This window comes from Phasianus colchicus, chromosome 8 (genome assembly GCF_987193195.1).
Source record: "Phasianus colchicus chromosome 8, bPhaCol1.hap1.1, whole genome shotgun sequence".
NCBI classification, from domain to species: domain Eukaryota; kingdom Metazoa; phylum Chordata; class Aves; order Galliformes; family Phasianidae; genus Phasianus; species Phasianus colchicus.
The window spans coordinates 30497817-30515107 of NC_143443.1; the positions used below are offsets into that span (position 1 = coordinate 30497817).

The 17291-nt window shown below is 42.0% G+C and overlaps 2 protein-coding genes across 2 annotated transcripts in view; one reads left to right on the forward strand and one right to left on the reverse strand.

The window, feature by feature from the left end:
• Nucleotides 1-7374, reverse strand: part of EIF3A (eukaryotic translation initiation factor 3 subunit A) — a 29231-nt gene extending 21857 nt beyond the window's left edge. The window contains exons 1-4 of the mRNA XM_031597402.2: nucleotides 7216-7374; nucleotides 3141-3331; nucleotides 2820-2956; nucleotides 1017-1180 (exon numbers count right to left, since the gene is read on the reverse strand). Coding sequence (XP_031453262.2) covers nucleotides 1017-1180; nucleotides 2820-2956; nucleotides 3141-3331; nucleotides 7216-7264 — 541 coding nt within the window. The 5' untranslated portion in view covers nucleotides 7265-7374. The remainder of the gene's footprint in view (nucleotides 1-1016; nucleotides 1181-2819; nucleotides 2957-3140; nucleotides 3332-7215) is intronic.
• Nucleotides 7375-8799: 1425 nt separating this feature from the next.
• On the forward strand, nucleotides 8800-17197 carry DENND10 (DENN domain containing 10). Its single transcript, XM_031597399.2, has 9 exons — nucleotides 8800-9312; nucleotides 9509-9705; nucleotides 10568-10647; nucleotides 11479-11627; nucleotides 11808-11919; nucleotides 12286-12386; nucleotides 13382-13489; nucleotides 14072-14166; nucleotides 14923-17197. Exons 1-9 carry the CDS (start codon nucleotides 9201-9203, stop codon nucleotides 15097-15099), a joined length of 1131 nt encoding a protein of 376 aa, XP_031453259.1. The 5' UTR covers nucleotides 8800-9200; the 3' UTR covers nucleotides 15100-17197.
• Nucleotides 17198-17291: the final 94 nt, after the last annotated feature.

A 17291-nucleotide genomic window follows, 5' to 3' on the forward strand; every position in this document is an offset into this window, starting at 1 on the left:
AGTGATACACTTAAAGAATCTTCATTTACAGTCCACAGACATATCAAACACTATATAATCTAAGCGCCATACATAACGACTAAGAGCCAATGCAAAGCACCACCATCTTGAACTCAAAAAAAAATTAAGATGCTTCTACATAATCAAGCTCAAGGAGTAAATGGGATACATATAGGACATTGTAATTAAAGGAACGATTCTAGTTTTTATTTTGAATTAAGTGCAAATAACCTCTGTGAATGGCACGAATTGAAGCTCTGCCTCTGTAAAACATAGGAAAAAATTCAAGGCATCTGAAATGGTAAATTTAAATTAAGTTTCAAAAAGCTGAAGATAACAGGAAAACTTGTCTCTGATCCTCCAGTTCCTCTCAAACATCAGCTTGAGTGCAGAGCTAAAAACCCAACAGCCTCTTTTTTAAACATCAGAGTCCCAAGTTACATATACAATGTTTTGCACTCATTTTTCACTTTTTAAGAAAAGGAAAGAGCACAAAATTATCCATTCTTGGAAATTTTTTTTTCTTGCAGAATAACATCCTGAAGTATCAGACTAGACTGCTTCCTATCACGTTCTGGACAGCATTTTACTGGGTTACTTCTGGGTCAAAATTGATAGCATATCATATTTTTTACATTAGCCTTTACTGTATCATACATTAATGGAAGACATTTGTCATTCTGGATAAAAAAAAAAAAGTGAAGCTGCGACTAATCTTTATAAGTTAGAAAAAGTAAAGACACAGCACCAGTAATACTAAGTATGCCCAAATAAACTTTTCCTTGCATATTCTGCTACAAGAAAAGATTTGTGTCCAGAAACCTCCACATTTAAGAATCTCTGTAATTTTAAGAGAAGTATGTGCATACATAAGCTTAGGAGAGTAATGTTTTCAACTCCAATGCAAAAGTAAGAGATATATAAGAGAGAATAACCTCTCATTTTCTAGTTTTACAGTATGTAACACAGGAGTGCTGAGCCTCGTTACACTTACAGTTTCCACCTTCCCAACCCACCTTGCTGTGCGATATCATGGTACAGGCGTTCCACTCTAGAATTATTACGGAGAAGATCCAAACACTGCCTATAGGATTCCCACAGAAATTTAACCCATGGTGTCAAAAGCAGGCGGTCAGTACGATCCTGTGTGTCTTCTCCACTTACAGCACTCAGAAGAACACTATAGTTGTGGGGCAGGAAGAATGGAAGAGAGGAAAATAAATGGAAAAAGAAGACAAAAGGTTTTATTGCTCACAGTTCCCGCAGATTTTTTTTTTTTAAATCAAGATCTCTGATGAGACTGTAGGAATCCAAACAGCTACTTGCCACTGAGCATTAACTGCTGCTTAGTTTCAAACTTGTCGCTCAGACTCCTCCTTTAAAGGACACAATCCCTTTTCTTGATGTTATGTTTCACATTTTGACATATGCGTACAAGCTCCATGAGTAAAAGACTTCTGGAGGTGGTGTCCTTCACACAAGCAAGCAAAAGGAAACTAATTCTAGGATTTCCTCCTTCCCTGTTTTATCAGGCAGCAGTGCACTGTCCTTCTGTTAGCCTCAAATATCACTGGCTACTCAGATACTTTTCCACTTGCTGAAACGTTCTTTTTAGCAAGCAGCAGTGCTGCCAGAGAGGGCTTACTTCTTGTTGACATATGACACAGAAGAAATGTGTGCCTTACAATTTCTATTTTCTCCATAGAAGACTGCTATCATGTCACCTACAAAAACAAGTTCAAAATATCCTTTCTCCACCTATTATTTGTAGGCTCGATTCAGTTCACCTTTCACTGTTTTAAATTCTGTCAACAAACAAACTGGATGTCAGCAAAGGATACCTTTCCAACCCAGGTGCACTGGTGCTTTAAGTCTGAATTTACCTACCAACACACTGTCAAAGATACTCACAGAAATATCTCATTGTACATAATCAAATGTACCAAGTTACCTTTTTTTAAAGTACCCTGTAATTTCTCACTGTTCAGTCAACAGAAGCATAGTATTTTGCTAAAGAACACCTTACAGTTCCTCAGCTCCATGTCTTCTCCTTTAGCTAGTCCCTTCAACCAGATATTTCTATGGCTCACTCTCAGAATGTAGTGGTTCATCCATCAGCTCATAAAACTGAAATTACAAATACAGTCCCTCTCTTCCTCGATATCTTTCATATCCATGGTAATTTACAGCTGTGTCACTAGCCATCTTCTATGTAATCCATCAATATAGCACTCATCAGGTATCCTTTCAAGTAAAAAATCCAGTCTCATTTCCTTTACTCAGGTACTTCTGACTTGGAATCATGGTGAGTCTTCTTCTTTACTTCCTCTGTCAGCTTCCATTTTTATTCTTTACTTTGTTCCTAATTACATTAATAAACTCCTGAGCTGTTTGCTTGTTCCACCAGTATCTCTGTTGCAAACAAGGTATTTAGAAGAACTGCTGCCTTCTATAAAACTGTTAAAATACAACAATACTAAGTGCATAAAAAAGAAAACCACACACTTAAACTTCAGAAAATCTAACGACTTATATAGGAACTTTCCTAACACATTTAACCACACCACACACTTGATAAGTCAATGCAAAAGCCTTAGTTGAATAACAAAGTCAGGAAATTACTGTTAAGGTGCACTACTCATAAGAATCACAAAGTTTCAACTGCAAAAGTCTTCTTTGTTTCCAGTATATATTTTATACATTCATACTCCAACAATTTTCACTGAAAATCTAGAAACCTTTGTGTCACCTGCACTACAAGCATGAAAGTAAGGACACTTTGCTATAAAATGCTTATATTTTAAAGGCAGGCCTCCTACCTTTCTGGAGTTTGAATATTATCTAAGTCTTCTATGTCCAGTACCATCTGCTGGGATTCTTCCTTAGCTGCTTCTGTTTTTTCTTCAGCTAACTTTAAATAGGCTCGAACAACATCCTCTAAAGATTTGATGTTCACCTGTATCAAAGGCAGAAAGTGAAGATATTTTTCCCAGTGATAGGCAGCAAATATCTAAAAGGTAAATGCTACAAAAGCAGAAACATCTAAAATGGAGGTGAATTCTAATTCAAGACTGATGTTACTTTTAGATCACATCAACTGACAAACACTAGGCAAATAACAAAATATTCAGAAGCCATACCTGCTGGCAAATATTCTTGTACTGGTACAATCCTTCTTTTGCCAGATGACTCTTGCGGAGATCCACACAGAGTTCCAGGTACTTCAGCATAATCGGCTCGTGGATTTTCTGCCATGTTCGGTGTTTTTTACTTTTCATAACATCATAGAGAACATCAAGGGCAGGCTGCTTTTTGCCAACCTCAAGGAATTCTGAAAGGAAAATCCAATTAGCAGAAGAACTGCAAGCCTGAAGATGTACGTTTTTATGAATTGGTACTGTAAGCTTTTAGAATTTTATCAGCTCTGATCAAATTCCATTGATGATCTGACTTATGTTGCCATAACAAGAACACTGGCAGATGCAACTGTGGTGGCAGCTCCACACCTGGCAAAGACCTTGCCTTAGCATACACATTTCAGGATGGGAGAAGTCTCTCCATTCATTCATCAAGGCATGACTAGGCACTTCATATATGTAGTACAGAGCCTACCAATATCATTCAACAAGATGCAAATTGTTCAATGAATCTGACTTAAAAAAAAAAAAAAGATCTCTTCTCAAACCAAATAACAAAAGTTACTCAGAAAATTTACCTGAACTTTTGATTTATTAACTTTTCAACTCCAATTGGTACAGACATCCAGTTTATACAACAGTTATACTAATTGTTACTACGGCCCTAAAGACAGTTCAGACATTTGTTAAACCAGACCTCCTGCTGCTGAAACCTGCATCTCATTTATTTGTTCTGCATGCAGTTGCTTTAACTAGCAGGATCTCTCAATATCACAACTCCTACCTAAAAGGGCAGGGAGGCCCTGGCACAGCTGCCCAGAGAATTATGGGTGCCCCATTCCCAGAGGTGCCCAAGGCCAGGCTGGATGGGGCACTGGGCAGACTGAACTGGTAGGAGGTGCCCCTGCTCATAGCAAGGGGTCGGCAATGGATTGGCTTTGAGGTCCCTTCCAAAGCAAATCAGTCTGTGATTTGATGATACACTCACATGTCCTTCTCAGTACAAAATACAGCAAACCACACACAAGCAAATACTGAAGTGGAACAGCCACCTACCAACATAAGCACAGGCCCGACACTAAAGGCATTCTTAACCACAGAAAAGCAAGACAAAAGAATACCGACTCTGGAAAGCAGACAGGATTAAAGACAGAATGGAGGAGAGAAAAGTGGAAGAGGGAAAAAAAAAAAAAAAAAAAAAAAAAGCAAACAAAATAAAGCTGAGTACAACTAAAAAGAAATGTTTATTCTTTAAGGAAGGAGGATGGAATTAGCACTTCCCATTAAAGTACTTTGGAAATGACTGCGTTGCTAAAAAAAATAATGGCAGAATGGATAAAAATAGGAACCTGCTCAAGGTACCCAGGCAGACAGACATGAGCTTCAAAGACTGCAAGGAGCATTTGGGGCAGTCCTCATCAGATTTCTCACGCACAGACAGACAAATTATCATTATAATCAGTGTCCTAAGGTTTGGAATATCACAACTGAAATTAAATATGAGTAAAAGTTGTATCTCAAAAACAGCAGGTGACACTTTAATCTAAGGACCACAATGCCATGCACTTGGAGCCTAGTTTATGTGAATAACAAGTTTGCATATGACGACCAAGGTCCTCTAGAGAAAGATAGGGTCTCCTCTTAAAGATAAATAAGGTTAAAATGTGACAGTATCCAGCAACATTTTAAACTCACTGAGGGAATTTCAGAAAAGCTACCCTCCCCTCCTATAATTTACACTGTTATTCTACCTTGGTGCTGCTTTTAGGCACTTACTGCTCAGCTTCATTATTTTCTATTTATGAAAATGAACCTGAAAGGCAAGTTTAATCATGCAGCAGTGCCAGGCCATTTCAACCACATCTCTCAGTGGTCGATAACTAACTGGACAAAGCACAACATGAATTCGTATTGTTCTGAGACTTTTAATTAACCCTGGCCAAGCAGAGTTCTTGCCAAAACATCAAATAATTAAGGCTAATTTAACACACGCTGTAGTAAAAGCATGTACAAAGGGAAGCTGAAGAGTCAAATACAGACCATGCCTGTGTATTACAGCAGAAACCGTAAGTTATGGAAACATTTGTGACAGATGAGATGTAAAAGCATCAGCCCCAGTATAGCAGTGGGACTGGTATTTTTTCTGGTTTTTACATTATAGCACTAAAAATGCTGAAGGGTATCTAAAACAGCAACTGAAGCTCTAAGCAGACAGGAACTACCAGATACACCTTGATAACTACATCAGTGTTAACCCCAAACCCCACATTAAGCTGAGGTTTCAAACTGAAAAAAGTAAATTATTCAAGAAGCTGAAAAGATGGCCTTCATTATCCAGCACCTCCAGCAGAGAGCAGGCTCAACACAGCGAATAACACAGCTCTCCTCCAAGCTGAGTTGCATCTCTGACTACGCAGCAGCACCAGATATTAACACTCAAGGGCTGGCTTTGATCTCCACCTATCCTTGGTAACAAAAGAGCCTTTCCTCCACATCTACGTATCTGTAACCACTCAAACACTTCCTACTTATATGTACATTGAGGTCACAGAGAAGCTGAAGCATAAAATACATGCTCACTTCAGCTTTGTGGGTGAAACAGTAAAACTGGAAACAGCACTGTGTCCAATTTGAAACATGAGTTTAACATAGAACTGTTTCTCATGATTGAAAAATATACCTTATGAATGATTTCTCTCCCTTTATTTTACTTGGACATGGTTAGAAAGAGTCCCTGCTGTCTGCAAAGACTTGATACAGCTTGTTGTGTTTCCCATTCAGACTATGAAGGCTTAGGATTGTCAACGTTTGTCTACAAAACACTTCCTCTGGTTCCAGTCTTTATAGTCCACTCCTTCCATTCATTAGAACTTAGGAGGCTTACAGCAGTATGAGAGATGGGAAGATAACACTGCTCTTCAATAGCAGCAAAGCAGAAAGAAACGGTCAAGTGATGCAAGAACTTCATCTGCCATGAATTGTGAATTTTTTACACAAGATAGTGCACTAGCACACAGGCATCTTTCCCAGGAAGACTGCTAAAATTCAGCTCTGGCTTAGGAAACACTAGATCTGATATTCTTTTTTTTTTTTTTTTTTTTTTTTTTTTATGTTTTATGTTTGCAGAAATTACTCTAGAATGAATTTCAGATTAGAAATCTCGAGGAGATTCAGTATTTATTCCACATTTTTTGAATCACAAGAAACAAAGTTACTAGATTGCATACAATCCCCAGACTACCCACCCCTCCAGCTGTCATGTCCAGACCCGTATATCAGTTGTAATTTCAGGATGTCTGAGTGCACCACTCTGTACCAATGAATAGTACAAATCATCTTGCTAGGTGCTTAAAATAGGACACTATTAAGAAAAGTGCCAAAGCCATATATTTAGCCTGAAAGGAGACAGCTGATAAACGCATCCAATCCAGCTTTACGCACAGCAGTCAGCAAAAGGCAGCCACAGCGCGCTCCGACTTGCATTCTAATCCAGAGGCAAACCGGCCTGCGCAGCGCTGGAGGTGTTTAATCACCGGCGGCACCGACGCGGTTCGGGATTGCTAAGCGCGCAGCCAACAGCGAAAAACAGCGCCTGGGCCCAGATCGGTTCGGTTCCCCAGCAGCAGGCGAGGCCGTGCCGGACGCAGAGGTGGGAACGAGCCGCCGTGCAGAGCGTGGCCGCAGCCCGTCGCCTCGCCTCCCGCCGCCCTCCGCGGGCCCGGGCCCCACCGCCGCCGTCGCCCTCCTCCGCGCGGGGCCGGCCCTGCGCCTCCGCCCGCGGGGGCCCAGCCGGGGCCGGTAGGCGGAGCCGGGCCCTCTCCTCGCGGCCGCCCGGGCCTCCTCTCGCCTCGCGGCGCCATGCGGCGGCGGGCCCTGCCCCGCTCCTCGCGGCCGCGCGGCGCCCCAGCGCTCGCGGGCGGCCTCTCCTCGGCGCGGCGGCGGCGGAGGCCGAGGCGTCGCACCGCGGGGCCGGCGGCGGGGGGCTCGGGTCCGAGGCCCGGCGCGAACAGCGGCGCGGGGCGCGTTCAGGGGAGCGGGGGCGAAGCCGCGGGGGGTGGGGGCGGCGGCCCGCACTGACCGTTCGCCCGCTTCAGGGCGTTCTCGGGCCGCTGGAAGTACACCGGCATGATGGCGGCGGCCTCGGCTCTCCTCACAGGGCGGCGGCGGCGGCAGCGCGCTCCGTGCTCAGGCAGCAGCCCGCGAGGCCGGAAAAGGAGGGCCTCGCCGCCGCGCGCGGTGACGTCGCCGGAAGCGGAAGTGCCTCCCGGGGGGCGGGGCGTTGTGTGTGGCGGGGGGGGGGAGATGAGGTGAGGTGCTGTTGTCGGGTGCGGAAAACTGTTTTGACATGGAAAGATGAAGTAAAGTGAAGTAAAGCTAAGACACGTGAATTAAACCCAAAACTCCTAGCAGAGCAGCAATTAAACGTGCGAGGGATGCGATATTTGGGGTCAGTGGGTGCCAGAATGGGGCGTCTCCCAGCAGAAGCGTGCAGTGCTACAGTGAGATCCCTGCTGGCACCGCGGCTGGAGCTATGAGCAGAGCCAGCTGCCTCCCTCTGGGTTCTGAGCTACGTCCAAGCAGGATTTAATAATAATAATAATATATATATAAAAAAAAAGTCCACTTATGTATATTGGTGGGTTGGCTGAGGGAACAAAAAACTTCTCTCCTAAAGCCAGGAGGTAGAAGCCTAATGGTCTCTCCTTGTTCAGTGACAGCAGCTTCCCTGCTCAGAAAACTGATGTTGTTCCTCCAGGGCGCCTGTGGAGACAACTGTGCTTCTTACATAGTGTAAAACTACACACAGGTTTATTTTGACCATGATGAGGAAGGTGCGAGTCTCCGTTATGAAATGGTTTTTCTTCTCTCATTCAGCTCCAACATTCAAGCTTCATTTGTTGTCTGCCAGTCTGCCATCATGTCAGAGAAGAGGATTCTTTTTTCACTCCTTCCACTGACTTTGTGCTTGCTTGGCATAAGACGCCCAGAAGTTACAACCTAGGAAGGATCACACCCCACAGTTTCACATAGGTTATACTTTCAGTGCAGCCTTTGTTCAGCTATTTCTAGTGCTGAGCCAGCCTTCTTCTCAAGTTGATGCAATTAACGTAAACCCATTAAGTAAGACCATCAGACACTGCCTGTTCTGAAGCACAGCCTCCTGCACCTGAAGCACACCCATCTGTGCTGCTGTACCGCTGCTTACCCTGCGGCTTCACAGCTCTCTGCAGTGAATCTGCATGCTAGCAGTGGGCTGCAGGTATGCTACCATGTTTCTATTGTTCTTTAATTGCATCATCTGGAGGTGATTGTCCCCCCTACTCTGCTCTTGTGAGGCCCCACCTGGAGTACTGTGTCCAGGTCTGGAGCCCCCAGTACAAGAAAGACAGGGAGCTGTTGGAGAGGGTCCAGAGGAGAGCCAGAAAGATGATCAGGGGACTGGAGCACCTCCCCTATGAAGACAGGCTGAGGGAGCTGGGCTTGTTCAGCCTGGAGAAAAGAAGGCTGCGGGGTGACCTCATTGCAGCCTTTCAATTCCTCAAGGGAGCCTACAAACAGGAGGGGAATCAACTCTTTGAAAGGGTAGATAACTGCAGGACAAGGGGAAATGGTTTTAAGTTGAGGGAGGGAAGATTTAGGTTGGATGTCAGGAGGAAGTTCTTTACAGAGAGAGTGGTGAGGTGCTGGAACAGCTGCCCAGAGAAGCTGTGGATGCCCCGTCCATCCCTGGAGGTGTTCAAGGCCAGGTTGGATGGGGTCCTGGGCAGCCTGGTCTAGTAGTAGATAGGGAGGTTGGTGGCCCTGCGTGTGGCAGGGGGGTTGGAGATTCGTGATCTTTGAGGTCCCTTCCAACCCTGGCCATTCTGTGATTCTGTGATGGTTTTGTTTCAAATGAAGTTACTGAGGAAGAGCTTTGTGAATACCGCCTGCCTTACGAGGATCGTTCAGGCAGGAGCCTTCGGGAACACCGAGCGTCCGGGCGCAGCTTTGCGAGATCTCTGAGAGACGAGGGAAATAAAGTAACAGCCGAGGAAGGAAGCAGAGCGATGGAGAGGGCAGCAAATGGCGGCCCGGCGGGGCGGGGCGGAGCGGGCGGAAGGCGGGCGGTGCGGGGCGCGGGGCCGGAAGATGGCAGAGCCGGAGACGCAGCTGCTGCTGGGCGTGGGGCTGATCGGTAAGGGCGGCCGGGGGGAGGTGAGGCCGGGCTGCGGCGGGGTGAGCTCGGAAATGGGGAACGCCGACCGACGTAAAGTGCGTGAGCTGTGTGTGTAGGATGAGGGGTTAATCCAGCCAAACGGCTGTGGTTAAGCAGTCGTCTCGCTTCCTTGCTGCTGCTTGGCGTTCTCACGCTGCCCGTCTTTCCGCCGTAGAAAAAGACAGCAACGGAGATGCTCTGTGGGTTTGGTGTTACCCGTCTGTGACGGCTGAGCTGAGGGCTCTGTTGCTGCGGAAATGCTGCCTTACGGATGAGAGTAAACTGCTTCATACCTTCGTGTTCGGCCAGTACAAGAGGACGTGGTTCTACATCACCACCGTGGAAGTTCAAGACTCTCCAGCCTTGAAAAAGGTAGGGCTGGGCCTGCGGGCTCCTCAGCAGAGCACGAGGAAGACTTGTGCAGAGCTTCCTCTGCTGTTTAACTGCAAACACTGCGCTGCCCTTGTGTGCCGTGAGGTTTTGTACGTGTATGGCTGCAGGTCCTGCCCAGCTGTCTGACTGACTGCTTTTGGGAAAGGCTGAGATGCACGGAATCCAAACTGAGTGATAAGTGTGAAAATGGAGATGCTATTATTTCTAGTTATTGCACCTCAAGTTTAATTAAAAAAAAAAAAAAAGGTTTTACAGTCTTTCTAATTGCCCAAACTCTTGTTCTTAGAGACCTAGAGTAACATTGTTTAGGTACTTTTTTTCCCTTACTCCATTAAAGAATAGAAGACTGAATTTGCCTCTTTATCTGCCTATTATAAAGATCATTAAGTTGTCTGATAAGTTTCTTCACTTTTTGTATTTCATCCTACGTTGTTGAGTAGCAGTACTACGTGGTAATTTTGAACACATACAGAATGTTACTTGCCTTTCCTCACTCCAAGCTCCTATCAGCTATGAGGCTGAAGAGAATAAAAACGTACCTACTTCTGTCTCAAAGACAGTAGGAGATGCTACTTAAAAGAAAGCAACATGTATTAAATATGTTAAGGGAATGATAACGTATCTTAGATATCACTTGATGGAGATGAGTCACATCAGAAATCCATTAGCTCAGCCTTCTCTGCAGTTAGTAACTTGAATCTACTGCTTTAACTCGCTTTATTTGTATTAAAGCATCTTGTCTGAGTGCAAAATGCTGCAAAATGTTCAGTATGTAACGATCGCTGTCCTTACGGGGCTGTTAAATAAGCTCTGTTTTTTTCTATGTGTGTGCCTTGCTCAGGTGACCCACTTCTCCATTGTTCTGACAGCCAAAGACTTCAACCCAGAGAAATATGCAGCTTTCACTCGGATACTCTGTAGGTCTGTATAAAAGTTGTCTTTCAGTGATGCTACATATGTGTTTTGATCTTACCAAGGCAAAAGATTAAATGTCATTATGTTGTGTTAACACTTTTTCTAGCAGTCTGCTGGGAATTCAGTCCTACGAACTGAAACAGATTATATAAAGTCTGGAGTTGGGCTTGATTTGAGCTTATCTTGAGCTCATAAAATAGGTGTTAGAAGCTGCAGGCCTAGTATGTTTTACCAACAGTGAATAAGGTTTCAAATGTAATATAACTTTGTATCTAGCTAAAATCGGAAGTAGGTAGTTAATTGATCTTAACCCCTTAATTAGGCTTCAACGTCTCTTGTTGCCTGATAGACAGCTAACACTTCTGTTTGTTTTTAGTGAGTATTAAGGACGTACATTTACATTTTTCTTTCATCATTTAGCAAAGAGTATGGGAGAATTTTTAATGGTATGTGGATGGTAGACAAAACTAGTCAAGTGCTCTACATTAACATTAGAAGTTGTTATAGTAGTTGTTTTTCTGTAAAGCAGGTATCTTCTGTGTGTGCAAGGAACCCTTAGTCTGGGCACCTGCTTAGGCCTTTCTGTTACAACATTTCTATGTTATTAAGTTTTACTTCCTTTGCAAAACAGTGCACTCAAAATAGAAGTTAGTCGTTGATCCTGAAAAATTTCTTGTAGACATGTCAAGAGACTCCTATTTTGGTATCTAGAACCTCAACCAAGTGTCCAAAATAAGAATTCTTGCCAAATAGATTCTCTTTGTGATACTGTCATTTTATTCATGTGGCTGCTGGTATGGTTACAGTCAAAAATCCAGATTCTTTCTGTCTGCACAGAATCTACTTGAAGTATGGAAGTCCTGTGAAAATGATGGAGAGTTACATTGCAGTCCTTACAAAGGGGATCTGCCAAAGTGAAGAAAATGGATCCTTCCTCAGCAAAGACTTTGATGCTCGGAAGGCTTACCTTGCTGGTTCCATTAAAGGTTAATTAATACCAGAACTCTAATTTCTTTTGTACAGTGTAAATTACAATCCAATTTTTAATATGCTCTTTAAGTAAAAAGTATGAAGTGTTATCTGTACTGTTGTTCTTGAGCTTCTTTAAACAAATGAAATTATTAGCACGTATATTTTTTATAAAATATTCTTCCATTCTCTTTTAGATATAGTATCTCAGTTTGGAATGGAAACAGTTATCCTATATACAGCTCTGATGTTAAAGAAGAGAATTGTGGTATACCATCCTAGGATAGAAGCCATCCAGGAATTTACCAGGTGCAGTAGGACTTTGTCAGTCCCTCCCCACCTACTCCTAGAAGTCAAACAAATCTTGAATTTTCACTGAGAGTGCTCAAATTTTGGGGGAAAAAAATCAGTATATGTTTAAATATATTTATTGAAATCCTCTTAAGTCCCTCGTAGGGCTTTAGCCATTGTGCTTAGTTAAGACAAAGAAATTTAACTGTGTAATGAATGATAAATTCTGCTTGCACTGATAGCAGAAATCTCTGTGGTTAGTGTATACGTGTACTGAGTAAGACCTGGTCATGTTAGTTCTTCCTTATGAGTTGCCTTTGTGTTGTGAATCTTTAGTGTAGGTAGAAGTGTTCTGTGTGTCAACTACTGATCTCATTTCCATAGGACTTTGCCTGCTTTAGTGTGGCATCGGCAGGACTGGTCAATTCTTCATTCTTATGTACATCTAAATGAAGAGGAAGTGGAAGCCTTAAAAGCCTGCACAGGTAGTAATAATTTATTAATCATATTTGAACAAAACTTAATTTCATTTTTTATTGCTGCAGTGTCTTACACCAGTGTTCTTTGGGGTAAAAGTGGATATGTGGCTCTGGGCAGCCTGGTCTGGTGGTTGGCGACCCTACACATAGCAGGGGGTTAAGACTTGATGATCATTGTGGTCCTTTTCAACCCAGGCCATTCTATGATTCTACTGCTAATGCTGTTGTTCTAAAGTAAACTATGTAATTTTCTTCAGGAAAAAAAAAAATCAAATACCTAAACAAGTATGTTTGAAGATAACTAGTTAACTTGGTGTTTCTGGATGCATTCTCATCAGCCCACTCCTAATGCAGATGAAAAGAAGCTTTGAGGGTCTTCTGACGTTATGATCAGAGGGATTAAAAAGCCCTACTGTTGCACAGAAGCAATTCACTTTAGATAAGCTATTTGTTTTCAAACTTTTGCATACAGCTACTAACTTCATTTTTAGGATTTTCTTTTCAGTTCTTAAGTCTGAATTTCCAGACTTTTATTCTGCGGTGTGGGGCCCTTTGCCTATACAAAGGTTAGCATGACACAGACTGTGGCAGGTACAAGGCTTCTCTATACAGCATAATGAACAAGACCACCACTCATCTTCAGTGTTTCTTCTGTATTGCTAAGAGTGCTTGTTTCAGCTGACTGCCTTTCCCAGAGAAAAGCTGTTCCAAGTTTGCTCAGCTGGCGTGCTGTGAAGAAGAAATCCTGCTGTTTTCACTCCTCAGTTGTAATCTAATAGTGACTTAGTGACAAGGGGCTCAAGTGGATATTCTTTTAAGGAAGTTGATGGGTTTTTCACTTGCAAATAAAAAATTAAGTAGTAAAGTAGGAGTTTAACGTTTCAAATTGATAACCTTTTTGTATTACATGTAATAGTAGGGGTTTCCACTATGTCTTGGAATTGTTTTTATTTATCAAGCAAGACTGAAAATGATAATGTTAACAAAACTCTGCTCTCCAGGTTACATTGCTGGATTTACAGATTCTGAAGTGAACAGTAGACCAGACCTCTATGATGTGTATGTGAATTTGGCAGACAGTGAGATCACCATTTCCCCTGTAGTAAAAGGTTGGTTGCTCTGAATGTTTTGGATCTGAGGTCTGTTTATCTCAGAGTTGATAGTAACTACTGAACCTAAGCAGTCTTAATACTTGTGCCAGACTGATTCTGAAAATGTAATAGGGAAGATTCTGTCTTTCTGTTTTACAGAGGCCTTGGAATACTGGAGAAATTTGGAATTTGGAAAGATATGCTTTCACTTTCAACAAATGCATAACTGTGATTTGAAAATGCTTATGTTTAGTAGTTACCCAGGAGAGACGTTCAGCTGAGGATTACTGAATGCAGAGATATCACATGAATCTTTAGAAAAATGTTGCCTGAAATACTTGGAGATTGGAAACTGTTTGAAAGGAAAGCCTGTACATGCTGGTCATCTTGCTATTCCTTGGTATCTGCTTAGGGCTGCCTTAAAAGTGGACAGTTAGCATGTGCCAGCATGGCTGCACCATTTCAGGTTATTGCCTTTATAGATAGATACCAAATGGCAGGGATGAAGAGGACTCTTTGTTTTGCCTTGCTGTTCAGATACATGTCTAGGTAGTGCAGAAATGGTCTTTTTTACATGAATATGTTCTTTTTCTTGTTTAGAGGCAATGACAATGGGAAAACTTCACAAAGAAATTGGGCAGCTAATTGTTCAGTCTGCAGAAGATCCAGACAAATCAGACAGCCAAGTCATTAAGGTTAATATTTTTAAATTATTATTTTTAAATTCACTTAAATTACTTCTATCAGTTAGTATCTGGCAAGAGCAGGGGAAGCAGCAGGAAGATGGTTCCTGGGAATTGGGCTCATGTAGAGTCACGTAGAGTTTTGTACCCTTTACTTTCTTACAAATGAGCGTTTTTATTCTCCAAATGGTTCTGAGGATAAACTATTTGATTTATATTATCTCGTGGGTAACCATGTTGCTGAAGAAACTTCAGAAATTTTATTGAGTCTGAGGCTTCCAGTAAAATGAACCTTGCAGTGTTATGGAGTGTGTGTTTTGCTCAATACATTGTCAGTTGTATTATCAATACCTCTGACTAACTTCTACTGATATATGGTTTCTCAGCTATAAAAGCCTTATCTATTCATTTATTTAAGTGTTTTTGTTTTTTGTTTTTTTTTACTTCCCTATTTAATGGATTACTGCCCATTTCAGAACTGAGCAGCTTAGTCAAAAAAGCTCAGTTAGGCCGGGGAGAAAAATCTATGGAGTGGCTGTGTTCCATCAGCTGCTCCTTTCATCAGTATTGCACCAGAGAAGAGCTGCTGCAAATTTGCAGTGGAATAAATAGGGCCTTTATTTAAAACTAACTATTTGTCTTATTTTCTTTATTTTTCCTTATTCCTTATGCTTATTTTTTTAATAAGTTTTAAAAACATATAATACCTGATCCCTTACTTATGGTTGCTTGATTTTTTTTCTCTTATTTTTTTTTTGGTTCTTTAAGGATATTTCTCTGAAGACGAAAGAAATCTTGTCTACTTTAGCCTCACTTACTGAAGTTTCTGATGGCAATGAAAAACCAACCCTGAACTCTGAAGCTCTGAAACAAAAGCGATTTCCACCAGCTACAGAAAATTTTCTTTTTCATTTAGCAGCTGCTGAACAAATGCTTAAAATCTGATTCTGATGCACTTCAGTACTATGGACCAACTCCAAAAGCTCTCTTGGATGTACAGGAATACCTGATTTTTGTACGGAAAAATTAAAAGTGTAAGAATTGAATGCCATATTTACCTTGGTGTAATGCAGAATATCGGAGCTTGACCTGGAGCATCCGGAGGTGTATTTGATAACATTCCTCGTCACCTCTTCCCAATTATAAGTTTGTATGAATGGTTCTTGCATTTCATGTTACAACATGGGTGTTTATACACGTAGCTGGGCTCATGCATCCAGGCTGTGCCAGGTGTTGTTGTAGCAGCTGTTTGTCTTGCATGTCCCCAGTGACAGACAGCTCTGACTTTTCTCCTTGTGTCTGGAACACAGGGTGCAGCATGTGTGCTGTAAAGCCAGTGCATTTTGGATGTGCCAGTCTCTGCACAGGGATGCGCTGAACACAGAGTTGTTCTGAGTGCTCCGGGCTTCCAGGTATGTCAGGTTGTCAGATACTGCTCTCACTCTGGACTACCTGATACCCGGAAATCCCAAATAAATGGACAAGTTCTCTTCTTTCTACTTGAAAGTGTCTAGGTATAGAAAAAGGATGTCTGGGAAAGTCTGATGTGGTAGCCTTATTATATAAAGGAAGAGGTATTTTAAAGCTCACATAGGAGTTGAGCACCTCTTTTGGACTCTTGCCTTACAAGTTTTCCCCCTTTCACTCCGTCCCATGCCTCTGGTGGAGGGAAAAGAGGACAAGATTACTATATGTAAACTGGGGCTTCCTAGGAGGCCACAGGCAAGTGCTGCTTTACAGCTAAAGTCATCTTAGAAGCTGTTGGGGCTCTCAGCTGGGAAGATATCTGGCTGTTATTTCCTGATGCATTTGTCAGAAAATTGGGTTAGTTAAAGTCAAATGGGCATGAAATGATCAAACAGCCCCAACCAGTTGGAAAACCAACCTCAAACTGTCTGAGCTGCAGCACAGGCACTGCCTGATGGTGCTCAGTGTGGGCTAAAAGTAGGTGGAAACTTTTAAAATAATGGTGAAAATTAGGACACAGTTTGTAGAAAATTAAAATTTGCCTTCTTGTTTGTTTGCATAGCTCTAACTCACAAGTTTTGTTTGTTGTTTTTCCACAGAGCAGCCTGAAACTAACTAATTTGTAACATTCTGAGAAGAACTTAAATTCTGTGTAGGGGAATGCTCTGAGCTGTAGGGGAATGCTCTGAGCCAGGCAACCTGTCTTCCTCCAGAAATGTCCACAAAAATAAGTAAATTCTGCAGTAGCACTTTGTTCTAAGAAAAAATAACCTTTTCTGGCCTTCAAACAGATGGGCTGTAGCATGTGGTTTTACCTAGAGATTTTATACTTATGATTGAAGCTTTAGTTATCAATATTTATGTTGTTAAAAAATTGGATGTTTGCTATTCTGAAATTGTTAGAGGTCATCACTAACTATGTGCAAGCAATATTGGTTTGGAAAAGGGTTGTCCTTTTGCTACATGTCATACTACATTAAGAAGATCTGTTTTAGTGTGGGTAAGGAATGTGGCATCTACGTATAAAGTAGCTAGCTACTACAGTCAGTAAATGGAAGTGCTTCAGAATAATCCCCTATTTTCAGGGGTATAAAATTTTACTTTAAATACTGTGTGTTTTAAATTCTGTACACAGGAGAGCAGTGTTTTTTGTTTTATCTGAGAACAAGTTGCCTTCATTTACCTCTAAGTGCTCTGCAGCTTTTTCCCCATTTGGCCATTAAGGTGGTGTCGTGGGTCTGGTTTTGTTTATTTTTCTCCTTTTTAATGGTTCTTTGTTACTGTTGTTTCTATTCTAGGGCTTCTATAACAGTTAGAACAGCACAACTGCAAAGTTACACTGAAAATTCTCAGGATCTGCTTTAAGGTCTGCTGAGAAAAACCTGAACTTTTGTCAGGTACTGTAATGCCACATTGTAATCACAGAGAAATTCAGTTTCTTTTTAACAGAAAGCCCTGGAGGTGTCCTCATGAAGGTGGTGTGGCGGTTATGGACAGCCACAAAAAGCAGAGAAGCTCAGACATAAAGTAAATGTAAATGGTTAATGCTTTTTTTTTTTTTTTTTTTTTTTGCTTTCTTTTAAAAGCAGGAAGACCTCAATTTTGGATCTTGTATTCTAACATTTGTGTGACACAAATGAACTATAATTTTGCACTTAAAGAACTGGACT

What these genes read in the sequence shown, in the direction of transcription:
- DENND10 (XM_031597399.2), top strand. Translation starts at nt 9,201, where the DNA reads ATGGCGGCCCGGCGGGGCGGGGCGGAGCGGGCGGAAGGCGGGCGGTGC. An exon ending in CATTTCCCCTGTAGTAAAAG is followed by an intron (nt 13,490 to 14,071) that starts GTTGGTTGCTCT and finishes TTTCTTGTTTAG; the next exon opens with AGGCAATGACAATGGGAAAA. An exon ending in CAGACAGCCAAGTCATTAAG is followed by an intron (nt 14,167 to 14,922) that starts GTTAATATTTTT and finishes TGGTTCTTTAAG; the next exon opens with GATATTTCTCTGAAGACGAA.